At 40.9% G+C, this 14208-nt stretch overlaps 1 protein-coding gene across 1 annotated transcript in view; it reads right to left on the bottom strand.

Moving 5' to 3' along the window:
* The window catches only part of furinb (furin (paired basic amino acid cleaving enzyme) b), a 92815-nt gene extending 78702 nt beyond the window's left edge, over positions 1-14113 (bottom strand). Inside the window, exons 1-2 of the mRNA XM_085411847.1 lie at positions 13666-14113; positions 5123-5400 (exon numbers count right to left, since the gene is read on the bottom strand). Of these exons, the coding sequence (XP_085267973.1) occupies positions 5123-5299 (177 nt within the window). The 5' untranslated portion in view covers positions 5300-5400; positions 13666-14113. The remainder of the gene's footprint in view (positions 1-5122; positions 5401-13665) is intronic.
* Between the last annotated feature and the right edge of the window lie 95 nt (positions 14114-14208).

Below are 14208 nucleotides of genomic sequence, written 5' to 3'. Positions count from 1 at the left end.
CACATTTCATTTCTTGTGGTTTAGAAAAAAAAGAAAACATGTTTTTGACAACAAGTGGGGAAAATATGATGGTTACAGTGACCATCAGACACTGTCAGAATCATCTGTAGTGCATGACCTAAAATTTTCATTTCTCTAAAGGCAAAAGAGAGGACAGAAGCAAAGGCAGAAATAACTCATTCTAGAAATGACTTCCGACTTAAGATAGATAAAAAATGAAAGGAAAACCCCGAACCCCTGAGCCCAACAGTCGTGCGGGGCATCTTCCTGGCATGGTTCGATGCACTTGTCGACCTAATAGAGAAGAGTCGCTACAAATTAATATGAAGTTATTCTGGGTGATCAACTTAATCCTACAATAAATCCAGATGAAAGTGGTCGCTTATATGACCAAAGTTCCCCCATCCATATAGCAGAAAGGGTCGCTTGGATGCCTTGATAAGTATGAAAGTGATGTGAATAATATGTCACGATTTCAACCAAAGTAAAACCCCAGAGATTTAAGGCTGACTGTGTGGGGCAGCACTCTCCATCATGAACTGACGTAAGATTTTTGCTGGAGAAAGGTGCTCCATCGTTTCAGTAAGCCCCAGAGACTTGGTAGAATCTATGTCAAGGTGTACTGAAGCTATAGTGGGAGAACAATGGCGGAGCACACCTTACAATGACACCTTATGTTGGTTTTTCTTTCAATTTATCACCAGTCTGGTAGAGCAAAAAAGAAAAGTTGACTCAATCTTACACTTTCTTGGAATAAATTCTAAATAAATTCTTGCTAACATTATAATTAAGACTTTGCAACTTTTATTCAGAGAAGCACTCCTCCCCATTTCTTTTTTCAAAGTCCAATGGGGAACTGAAATCAGCAAATACTGCAGGCAGGTGCACGTCTATATGAAGGAGAACAGTGAAATAACTTTATGATTGAGCCTAAAGTGTTGAAGAAGTTTATGTGCAAGAAAGGGAAGAAAGTAATCTTAACTGATTAGAGAAAAAAAAAATTGATGTTGCTTTTTGAAGCTATTTACTTAAAATAACTGGGGGTGGGGGGTTTAAAGAGCCAAACCAATGACACATTCTCACACAAACACATCCTCCCCATTGCACTTAAGGCAAATGAATGCAAGATAAAACCAATAACACAGTCTAATATAAACAGCCTCTCTCTCTCTCTCAGAGCTCACTTTACAAATCACATTCAAATAGAAAATAATCAAACTCTTCTCGCTAGAAAAACAAACGGCCTTAAAAGCATTAGTGCCACATCTGCATGCACTCAGTACTGGTGTGTTGTGACAATCTCCCACAGCCACTACATGATGACAGAAAGAAAGGGAGTGCGTGAGAGTGAGATGTATTTCATTAAATCATTTTGTTGCATTTCTTTTTTTTTTTTTTTTTTTTTGGCCAATCAAATAAGCTCACTGAATCAAATAAAGGAAGAGAGAGAATAGGCCAGTTGGTTGACATGTCACATAGTTTGCAAGGTATCATGCAGAGTAATAGACAACTGCAGATTGCATTACCTTCCACCTAGCACAGAAAAGTTGAGTCTGAAAGAGTATTTTAGTACTATAACTTGAGACAAAATGATTGCAATCAAACATTCATTCATTGAATGGGAATGGTCTGTAAGCTGTGCAACACTGAAGCCAATGGAGTGTAGGGCTGTTCGATATAACGATATATATCGGATGACAATATACAAAAGTCTATCGTTTCCTTTTACGCTATCGTTTGTTTCATGGTATCGCAAAATAAACTGTTTACGGCAATATTTTTTTCATCGTTTTGATGGTCACTGTAGTGGCTATATTAATTTCTTAAAGTTCTCTCTTTCTCTTATATTTAATATAACCACACTACAGACGGACAAGCGCCTGTTTTTATGGGTTGTCGTTAGCAACAACGACGGTTACACCATTGCATGTCCGCTTGTTTATTTTCCACATAAACCTTTCACAATAAAGCTCAAGATCCTGTTGAGAATTTTCAAAATAAACAGAATCACTTGAAAAAGTATGCAGAGTATTGACAGATGAGAAGCAAAAAAAGAGTCGTCAGGTGCTAAAAAATAAACCTTAGACTCAAACGTTAGAACAGGCTTTCCCCGCAGCACGCCGTGTAATAAATACACACAAAGAAAACGGCGGCTGTTACAACCTGTCTAAAAATGTGTAGTTTCATGCATCGGTTAAAACACTTGACTCCAGGTACAAGACGCCCAGCTGGAAACACTTCACCTACCCGAGATTCACAGAATTTACAGAAAATATTACATTTTTTGTGATTTATATCGTTATCGGACGATAGATGTTTTATATTGGGATATGAGATTTTGGTCATATCGCACAGCCCTAATGGAGTGTTTTCCTGCAGTCTTAAAAGAAGACCCCCTGCCAAGGGAAGCTGACTGTGTGAAGCTGAACAAAAAGCCCTTATTTGAGATTACACTACAGCCACATGTTTACAGTCAGTTAGCTATAAATAGAAAGAAACTGGGAGAGCCAGATGGAGAGATGCAGAAAGAGAGAAGGACAAAGAAACAAAGAGAAAGGCTGTGGCGTTAGACGTCTAATTCAGGGTGATTCAGTCTGTCACCACCTACAGAGCCTGCCCATCCTCATAAAAACAATGATTCTGACTTGGCTCACCAACAACGCAACATGACATTTAGCTCCTAACCCTACCATAGAACTCCCACACATACACAAAGCATTACGAAGAAAGGAGGCCAAAATTTAACACAGATACAACAAACAGATACAACGATGCCGACAAACAAAGTCTTGATGACATTTACACTTAAATATCAGCATGAAGCATAATCAAACGCGCACATTATCCCTTATACACTCAAAGAAAATTAGGCCGAAACATAATAAGTGAATCTGCAAATACAAAAAGACGTGCAGAGACAATAAGGTGTTTCTAAGCACCACAGTGAACAAATGATCAGTTACGTGATGATCCTGTAATCACATTAGTGATAAAAATCCAATTAAGTCCTGATTATACATCAGCCTCTTTCCTCTCTACAAGAGCCCTATAGAACCACCACCAAGGATGATGGGAAAATGAATAAGTCATTCCCTTTCTAAGCTGCCAGCTCTACAAAGTCTTGCCTAACTCATACCCTCACATAACCCACACTACACTGTCAGAGAGCAGATACTGCACATAGCCCGTATATCATCATTTTCTCATAGCACCCACTCAGGAGAGACTAAAATAAAACTTATTTGGGTGCTTCTGTAAAACAATGACTGAAGATGTACTCCTACAAAATCTAATTCCAGACGGTGGATAACACTAAATTTCTTCCAGTCATCCAGCACTTTTCTGTCCATAACATCATGCTACACTAGCTTTACTCCTTTCTTTGTTAGTGTCTCCCACACACGCTCCTAGCTTTCACCGTGTTTAGGAAATTAGTATTTGTATCATTTCTCCCTAAACTTGCAGCCAACTATAACCACCACCCTTGGAATACCTGCCTCCCACATCCACACTGCAGGGAAAAAAAACAGAACCCTCCGCTTTTGGAGAAAAGTGCCACAGGCTTTGTTGGGGTGAGGTAAGTGGGATTTTCTTAGAGCCCACTCTTCAAAATGAGTCTGCATGCAATTCTCTTTCATTTTCCAGGACCTTAGCTTAATTTCGTGTGCACTTAACTGACAATCTGCCATACGGGATCATAGATTTCGCAAACCCAGAGTCATCTTAGAGGATTCATTTCTCTGCCTTCTGCCAGCATCTCTTCATTTGACGTAATCAGTAATTAACAGAAAGTAGAAAACTAAACATCTATCCTTTAATTAAGTGGTATTATAGGCAGAGGCTCGAAATGTTTCTGTAGCTGGGTGAAATGAGGGCAACAGTGATAAACAGAAGGCAGGAACTGATTAAACTTTCTTTTCCTAGGGAAAGTGATCACATTCGAGGAATATGAGAGAAAGAAGAAGCTACTGCAGTATCTACATAAATACTAAAGTAACTGCACATTTAAAAATAACTTAAGTTCCTCAGAGAGGCTCAACGTTTGGTCACATGGATGTGATCTATTATAATGGACGTAAAGAGCATTTCCTATTGACACAAGTCCAATCTTGTCCAGATTGTCAAAAAACCCGAACTACAACTATTTGCTAGGATAAAAGACTTAAAACTTCTGGCTTTGCACTCCAGACAAAACCATCTTTGACAATAAAAAGGCAGGAGAGATAAGCCCGATTTAATTTCGCAAACCTCTCTTTCAGAGAATCCTCTTTAGTTGAGGTGGGTAGAGGTGGGACGGGAATATGCAGAACCTCCTACGCACATTCGTAAGAAGTAATCCATAGGGCTGTTCACTGGCGTGTGCATGTGTGTGTGTAACACTCCAGCAGCTCCACACAGACACATGCAAATGAAGTAAAGTCTCAAGTGAAGCAACAAGGGGAAAGGGGACCAAATAGCGACTCGCTGTCAAGTGCTGAGCACAAATATGAAAAAGCTTAGCCTCTGAAGCATTTTGATATATGAGGGACCTAATATGCTGAAAGAACAATAAGTCACTTCTCTGTCTCTCCTCCTCATTCTTCACCCTCTGACAGTTGTTTTTTTTTCCCTCTCCCATATCTCAAAACTGTGTGATACAACAGTTTAATTAAATAAAATGACTTGGCAAGACCACAAACAGCAACTGAAGTGCTAGCAATAAAATTAAACTAGCTACATCATAATTAAACAGAGCCACCGTCCTTCAGACCCTAAAATATCACCCTTATTATTGCCGTCTATTCCTACCACTGTTCTGCAAACACGAGTATGTGCCAGCATGGTAAGAAGTCATGCATGCCCCACTTAAGCTACAAGAAATGGGAAGAGGCCAGATTTTAGCAATCCACTGAAAAAAAGAAAATATTGTCTAAGTGTCAGGCTCTCTGATGCACACTTGCTTTGTAAGGCTGAGACTTGCAAGACTTTGCTGTAACAAACCATGGCTGTGTATAGTAAAGTAAAATCTAGTAGGTAGGTGGTATATAGGAGAGAAACTAATCCAAACAGACATATGCGGCATATATAGGATAACATTTTAGACAATGTAATAGAGGGAAGGAGTAAGAGACGTAGAACTTACATGGCCATGGTTGATGAATCCATGTTCCCTGGCGATGCGATCAGCTTCCCCAGGGCCCCCATTGATCTGGACAGCCCACGTGTTGGTATAGACCTTTGCAGCATCAATCCAATTCAGTTCAGCTGTCAGCAGGACAAAGACTGTCCACAAGAGAAGTAGGGCCACCCTGGCATCCATTAAAAGGACAACTTCACAGCGCAGTTTATCTGTCCGTCTGTTGCTGTGTCCCAGGCAGAGTGGGGATGCTCCACCTTACAGCAGCAAAGTAGAACACTGGCCTGGAGATGAGAGGACAGAGCAAACTATAAACACAAACATGGCCTTCTTAACTGGGTCACTCTTGGGTTTGAATTACCTACCGCAGACACCGTTCACAAAAACAAACCCAGAACTGCATCAAAAATAGACACCACACCCACAGACTTTATCAAGCATGAAACTTACTCACAGTCTGCTGTCAGACTCTGAGAAGAAGACCACATCTTAATAAATGTGCAAAGCATAAATATTAGGTCAGAAACAGACAAGGGCTGTGCCAAAAACTAAATCATTTTCCAGTTCTCTTTCATTTTTTTTGAGACTTGAAATGGTAATGTATGATAATGATATACAGTAGGCATGTTGCTGCAATACAGGAAGAGCTCCTAGCAAACCAATATACAGCTACTGGCAAAAAGAGGGGAAACGTGTCTGAGGAAGAAAATATTTAAATTTTACTCATGCACTGCTCTTCATTATAAGGTATTCCATTTTTTTAAATAACAGACTGCTTATTAGGTATGAAAAGGTACTTTCAACACATTTAACAGAATAGTAAAATAAGCACGCTAAAAAGGACCATTATTTGAGCAGATGTTCAAATGAGCAAGATTCTCAACTGATATCGTCTGCTGCTCTTTGATTTGTAGCTCTTTGGATCATAAAAAAGGGGCCTGTAAGTCAAACATAAAAAGGAAAGCTTTAAGGTAAGTTAACTGACTCAGAGTGTGAAGACAGATAAGGTGTGGTTATCTGCTAAGTATATTAGCTCATCCTAAGAGAACAGGAGATAGAGACCATACAGGCCTAAACGGCTCACTGGTAACGCTGCTGATCACACAAAAATGATATCAAATGTATCAATCCACACAACACACTTAACCGATGTGGAAAAAAAAAAAAAACTCAGATGTTGTAAATTTGCTGAATTTGCAGTGTAGACCCCCCAATTTGGTACACTTCCATTTAGAATAGTTATGTCAACATTTCTGGACATCAGGATTTTTAGATTTAAAGTATAAAACTGTTAAGTTAGCTGTTCATTGCCTTAGAAACCCTAAAAAGACAAAAAAAGGGGAACACTTGATCATCACAGTATAATACAAAGTCACTAAACTAGTCATTACTTCAGTGTTATCCATCTGTTCAGTTAGAAGGCATACACACATGTGACAGACCAAGGACTGGGGATGCCGTGGCATTTGTCACACGTGGTCAATGCAAAGTTTCTTTCATCTGTGAAGAGAACAGGGTGCCAATGACGGACCTGCCAGTTCTGGAGCTCTCAGGCGAATGCCAATTGAGCTGCACTGCGCGGTGCTGTCAGGAGCTCATGCCACCCTCATTGAGTCCAAGTCTTTGTACGTTTCTGACAGTCTGGTCAGAAACATACACAAGTAGCCTGCTGGAGGTCATTTTGTAGGGCTCTGGTGCTGCTCCTGCTGTTTCTACTGCTGCTCTTCAGCTTGTCTTATGTAACGGCCTGTCTCCTTGTGTTTGTGGACAGACTTGTATCTCTGAGGTTTCACAGCCTTGCATTATACTGTGATGATCAAGTGCTTCCTTAATGTTTTTTTAGCAGCAGTCAAACTACAGTATACCTGGATACATGATCAAACTCTCTCAGCTCTCCAATACTCGTTCAAGTTGGTTGTGATCTGGCTTTTAAAACCCCAGCATACTTTACCTAGTGCCACCAGGTGCCTTTGAATAAGATAGTGACAGTCCAGATCCTTCAATAGTGCACATTTTCCTAGGTATACTTTCTTGGTGCACAACTTTTTAAAACACCTGGCAGGTAGGATGTTCAAAGCTTTAAAGAACTTGCTGTGTCTCTTGATGTTATCCTAAGATCATAGGATGAGGAGGCTACACCACTGGTTGCAGGACTACGTCTTATTTTTGAGCCCGAGGATGTGGTGGATAGAAAGATGGCAGTGGCTAAGAGCATTTGTAAGATGCCTTATGGAAAGTAATACCTGATCATGTCAAAAAGGGCAGAAGGTGGCACAATTTCTTGAATTATACAATTTATCTTTTGAATTCAGCCTTTTAGATTTACAATGCAACTAAAAACTTTTTTACTAAATCTGGGAAAGTTTCAGCCTCAAACCTTCAGTTTAGATTGAAAAAATAAATTCTATTTATTTCTCTGCTGGAAAAAAGTGGATTGCTCCCTACAGACAGGTTTGTTTTTTCCCCGAAGCGAAGGTATCTTGGCATTTTTTCACAAGTAATGGGTAAAAGGAGCAGTCGATCTACATTCAGACACTCATTTATGGTCATGAGTTCTGGGTAGTGATAGAAAAAAAATGAGGCTGTGGATGCAACTGACTGAAAATGTTTTCCTTTGCACAGGAGCTGGGCTCAGGCTTTCGGGTTACACTCATACCAAACTAATCGTACCACGGCAGGTCACGTTTAACCCCCAAAATTACAGTTTGTTTGACACGTGTGATTGCTCTGTGCTGTGCCCTGACCTGCTTGAAGAGGTGGGTCCAGGTGAGATTTAGTGGTCCTCACATAATAGGAGTACAAAATCTGCCCAAGAACAGTATGCAGTGTTTCATATAGCTACAGTGAAAAACGGTTTAGGCAATCAGCAAATGCTTGGTGCATGTGAGAAGACAGTGTGACACTACTTTCCCAATCAAGCCACAAAATCCTTGAAATCATGACCCCTTTTGTACTCTGCAAATGTGTTTTTCAAGTATGATATTTAAGTTTGAGTGAGCATGAGAAAGGGGATTGGGGATTTGAGATGCTGAGATGAACTGATGTGTACTCCGGTCCCAATCGTTAAATTCTGTGTATGCGCAGGCCAGTGAGAGAGCAGGGACTGTTGTGCTAGTGCACGCTACATGGCAGCCGTACCGAATGGAAGCACGCCCTTGGAGACGGAGTGGGAAGCTCGTACATCTGAGGGAGCTTGGAGTAGATCCACTACTCCTTCATGTTATAAGGAGCCAGCTCAGGTGGCTCATGCATTTCACAGAGAAAGCTACTCTAAGGACTTTGGGTTAGATCGAAATTCCTCCAGATACATTTTATATGTTATCTGGCCTGCGATAAACTCGGGATCCCCCAGGAGGAGTCTGGAAATGTTGCTGGGTAAAAGGAAGTCTGGGATATTCTGCTTAATGTGCTTCTACAATGATCCGACATTGGACAAGAGAAAGAAAATAAAGGACGGGTTAGTCGTAAACACAATTTTTTTTATTTTGACCAAAATCCTTTCCTTGTTGACTGATAAGAAAAACCTCCCACCTCCAAATGATATGCTTTTAGCAGTAGGAATTTGGAGGCAACTGCTGTTTTTGCCGTAAACTCCTCACTTCCCCGAAAATACCCTCAATCCCTCAATCTTCCAAACAATTATCCCATTTACGCAGATTGCATAGATTCAAACTATTCAAAGAGTAGACGCTCGCTTCTGTGGCTTCACAAATGTGGTGTGGGTGTGATTTGAGCACAACAGGAGAAATGGTGGAAACATGACCATGGGCTGTCACTCTTCCTGTGGAGTATTTCTTCTGAGCTCATTAGACACTATGCTAGCACCACAAAAACAGGAGCAGGGGTCTGCTGTTACCGAGACGGCTGAGAGATGGAAGAATAGATGGAGAGCGAGAACAGGGGAAGAGAGAGAGGAGATAGAGGTGGTACTGGTGGGGTCCCTCCCCCTCATACAGCACTGCGGAAAACAACAAGCACATTATAATACAACTCCCAAAACACCTTCTTTCAAAATGCAGCCTGGAGAGGAATTAACAAGTGGCTGCTTACTCTTACAATATACATCAAAGGCCTAAAAGTAAGCCGTAGCTTCAACCTTCACACCAAAGGAGAACTAAGACTTCAGAATCTAAACTACAATGAAAATACAAAATGAGTTGCATGACCTCGACTGAGATTAGTACAACGCTGAACCTTCAGTGGACGTGCAGGGGTGGATAAATGACCCGTGACTTGCTAAAATAACATGACAGATTTGAAATATTAACTGAGCACTTTCTGTTTCAAGCTATTGTCAAGACTTCTAAAAGCCGTTAAGTGGGCCCTTTTTTATAAGGAGGACGAGAAATCTTTTTTTTTTTTCCCCAAAGTAATTTCTTACTGCTGAAACAGAGTAGGAGCAACAACTTCTGCCACGATGTTCTTTCTAGACGATTCAAAATCCTCTCTTATTCTTCAGCATCAGCAACTAAGTTGTCCTTCAAGAGGACGCATCACATCAGCCAATCCCTTGTTCTTGCTCAGTGGTCAGCAGAACTTTGCAGGCTCCGTTGAAGAAGCTTAGCACAGACTGACTCGTGTGCTTTGACTCACTCATTATTCAAGCTGTTTGAGATTAGAGGGAGATGAATCAGCAGTGTCCATTAATTAATGTTTTGATAACTTCCCCAGTCCATTAGACTGCAGCCCCTGTACCCTAAACACTTGCAGCAATAAACAGATTAAAACTGCTCAAAAATAGTCCACATTATCTTTATTATATAAACATGGTAGGGGATTTTTAATGCACTTTTTGAGTACACTGTTATTATTATCCTAATGCTGTATTTTATAGGTTGTATATAATTTAAAGGTTACAGTTACAGCCTAACACATTCACCAGCAGAAACTATATTATCGGCTTAACTGACTCATCAGTAAATGATATTTGTGGCTATTAGTGGCCTGCATTTTTGCAGGTTGCAAACAGTAAAGCATTGATACATTGGACGAACGGTGCATCGGCTTACATCTGCGGTGTTGACTGATATCGGCCTATCGACAAGTCAGGTGACATTTACCTATGGCAGCAACATGTTTATCTGTTGTGTCACATCAATCAGTCGGGGTCGCAGGGGGAGGGGTGGTGGGTGGGGGGCTGGAGTCTATCCTAGCAGATGCTGGGTGACAGAGCTGACAGGCTGCTACTCCATTGCGGGGTTAACATAGACAGACTGATAACCCTTCGCACTCAGACCTACAGCCCATTTAGACTCACCAGTTAACCCATTAAGCATGTTTCTGGGGAGCCTTGCAGGAGCCTTCTTGCTGTGTGGCGACATTGTGCCGCCTTCCAGTTATTTAAAGCAATTAAATAACAGGAGGCACATTTGAAATATACTTTCCCATTTGTATAATTCCTAAATTTACTCTTACTGCCATCCCCCATAAAAAAGCTTTTTATCCAGCTATAACGACTTTACATATCTTCGTTATTGCTTTCTTGTAACCAAATTAGAGGTATCCTTGCCAAACATAAATTACATTAAAAAAATAACATCATCCAGTCATTATTTATCTTAAAATGTTCCGCTTTCAAAATTGGTATTTGACATAAAACTCAGTAATTGTTGCTGAGTGCAAAGATAAATAAATAACAAGGGCACAACATTTAATACTAACTCAAACACCATCAGTCAAATGAAGCAATATTGTCAGCAGCGTGAACCTGAATCAAACTCAATTCTTAAGAAAATTCAAAATATTATTTTCTTTTAGTTGGAAAAGACTTGATTTCCCAAAGCTCTGGAGCAGCTGTTTAGTCAACAGCACACCGCTATCACAAGTATTCCCAGTAGGTTAAATGTGATTTATCTGACAAGGAGTTTAATAGAATAGAATAGCCCTTTATTGTTACTGTACATGTACAAAGAAATTATGGGTGCTCCACGCCAACTGTGCAGGAGTAAAAAAATAAATAAAAATTAAAGACATCAGGAATAAATAGCAAACAGAAGAAATATATACAGTCTGGAGGAATATATACAAACTAGAGGAATATGTACAAAACAACAGAAAGGGACACAATGTGCAATTGGTTCAGTCCGGAGCGACATGACAAACATAATGAGACAAAATAGCATCCACCCTTGCTGACAGATGAGAATAAAGAACAAGTTGCATCAAGAACCATTCCAAACTTTCCAATCCATCGGAATCGTGTGCTTCCAAGAATATCAGTTCTGGATTATTTTTATAACAGCTCCCGTGCTGCAAACCCATAACGTCAAACTCATGGCACTAGAGGTTCTGTACACCTGAGTCACAACAAAGTTTTTTTTCCTGCTGTTGCACTCTGTTCAGACTCAGAAATGAAAAAAAAGTTCATTTAACCCATGAACACCTAGTTTGTCTTCCCTCCGCAAGAAAAAAAAATAATCAAAAAATTAATCATATGTGAATCGATAAAGAGTCTGCAAGCAGAATCAATAATGGAACTGGTATAGATAGATTTCTTTTTTTAATCAATATCCATTTCTTTACTTGATGGAGAGCAACTGCCAATTTCCATTAGCAATGACAAGAACACAAAGCTGTGACAGACCATATGCAGCACTCCAGCTCTATTTCAGGCTGCCCACCAGCCAAATCTACACCCACCATGTGCTCTGGGCCGGCCTCTCACAGAAAACCAAGGCACACAACCATGCTGCAGCATTTGTGAAGTACCACTGACAGCCAAGTATTCTTTCCTGCGAGGGAAAATTGCTCCAAGTTAGAGTGCGATTGGAAAGCCAGAGGCACTGCACAGGCATGTTGTGCTCTATCAGGACTGCGCTACACCTTTTGTGCAATACTTTTGTAAATAGTCAACGGTGCAATAGACTCAATACTTGAAATGTGCAATTCACTTGTATTTTTATTTTTATTCCTATTTATTCTATTTATCCCCTTCGTATATTTTATTTATATTGTCTCTGTATTTATATATATGTGTGTGTGTATAACTCTGTAACTTCTGTCGGTGCTGTGCTTTTTTGGAAATCGAATTTCCCAGAGGAACCCACCCGAGGGATTAATAAAGTTCTATCTTATCTTATCTTATCTTACACGGCGGGATGTGAGCTGTGCAGTGATCATCTGAGACACGCCGTGTAGCGAGTGAGAACGCCATGACTGACTGCCACTAAAGCCTAATCCATCCTGGCTCCCACTGTCTATAAGTTACAGAGATGGAAAAGCCTGATAAAAATGTTGTCTGGGGCAGCAGCATCACTGTGTCCAGGAGGAAGAATCAATTCTGTAAGTAATGTCCCACAGAGACATCCAACCCCATTTTTAACAGCCATCTGAATCTTGGCATTTATCCCCGCGGTAAACTTCCCCCTCATCTAAGACAACCTCCTTCCTACTTTATAGATGAGTTATATTGTTGACAAGTTTGTCTCCCTACTTATTTCTCCTCCACTGCATTCCTGTTTTATATCTCTTATAAACCATGTGCTGCTAAGGGCTCACACCTCTAGGACCACTAGTACTGGATTTAGGAGTACAGGTGACAAACTGAGTGGAGATTGGAGGCTGGAGGTTGACGGCAAAGTCTTTCTCTATCTATATAAACTTAAGAAGGCACCTTTGCCTAGACCTAAAGGAAAAGCACAGAACATCAGTCAGTCTTTGATGTGGTGATGTAGCGTAGTCGGAATAAGAAGGATGCCCTGAGCCATACTTTTTGCCTCAACAACTGGTGACCTTGACTTCCTTCTTGGGTTTACTTCTGGTGGGAACTGCACTAGAAGTACAAACAATATTACCCACGGGGTAGGGACAGCAGGACTTGGATTACTTTAGGTTTAGTTTTGCAGCTTGTTTGCTCAAACTGAGCTGCTCTTCAAGCATATATACAGTGTTTGACGGAGACTAACGCACTGCTTTGGTGTTTTTCACCCCTGCCAGACAAACAGAACTGAGTGAAATTTACTACAGCTATCTTCACCATACACAGATAAATGCACTTGATTAGCTTTACTCCCTATTAAAGCGTCAGGTTGAATAACTATGAGACCGCAAAAATAAGAGTGTGCGCGCAAGACAGGCAGAGGACAGTGGAAAGCAGACTGTAAACTGAATTAGCCGAGCCAAATGTGACATCCTGCAGAAAGCAGCACTGTAAATACAACAGTTAAGGACAATCGTGTTATCTTACCACCAATAAACTTCAGCAGAGGAGCGCGTCTGAGCAGAGCTGGCCAACTATGTCACTAAGCCATGTCTCTACCAATAAATAAATTTTAAAAAAAAAAGAATCCCCTGTACTGGTTTAAAAAAATAAAATAAAAAATCTTGTTATCTAGACTGGAGAAGCATTCACCTGACTGGGAGGACTGGTGAGCGCTGTTGGCAGCGCTGGCAGACTACTGAAACGCTTTCCGCTAATACTCCCATTGTTCCCACCCACTCTGGCACAGCTCCCCTCCCAGCTTTGAACGCATCAAAAACTCACGGATTAAAAAGAAGAAGAAGAAAAAAAATAGCAAAACAGTAAAGCGGCTGTCAGCCGTAGGAGTTACCTTAGCAAGTCAAACACCAGTGAGGACCGAGACGGCATGCCTCCTCATCCTCCCTCCGCGCGGAGACTCCCATTCCTCCTTCTGCGGGTTTCACTTGCAACTTTACATCTAACCTGACACTGTGCGTCCTTTACTCGGTCCGGGAGATTATTTACAAGGCTACCCGCATGCACCCATCTTCACCGAAAAGTGCTCAGTTCAACTATCCCGTCTTGCTTGTCATCCTCCACCAACTTACAGCCACCATGGTTATATTTTGCCAGTTAACTTCCACCGTCGAGCCCAGTTATGTCTTCGGAGGCTTCTTCTAATAGGTTTAAGTCATTTCACGTGGTTTGTTTGCTGGCTGGAGTAGTGCTGTTTTTAATTTACACACGTACAAATTAAACAGCACGGACAGACAAAGGGGAAAATAAGCCGCTGTGTGCCAATACAATAAAGCGGTTCAGGATTGGACGAAAATTACAACAACTTGCCACTAACCCTTTTCTCCAGGAAATACGTCACGTTTAGAGCGAGCGGCTTATAGTGTGCGCTTGATGT

The sequence above is a fragment of the Rhamphochromis longiceps genome, linkage group LG7 (genome assembly GCF_057381845.1).
Source record: "Rhamphochromis longiceps isolate RC_006_pf linkage group LG7, R_longiceps_female_GT1.1, whole genome shotgun sequence".
Lineage (NCBI taxonomy): Eukaryota > Metazoa > Chordata > Actinopteri > Cichliformes > Cichlidae > Rhamphochromis > Rhamphochromis longiceps.
This window is presented reverse-complemented; position numbering and strand designations above follow the sequence as displayed.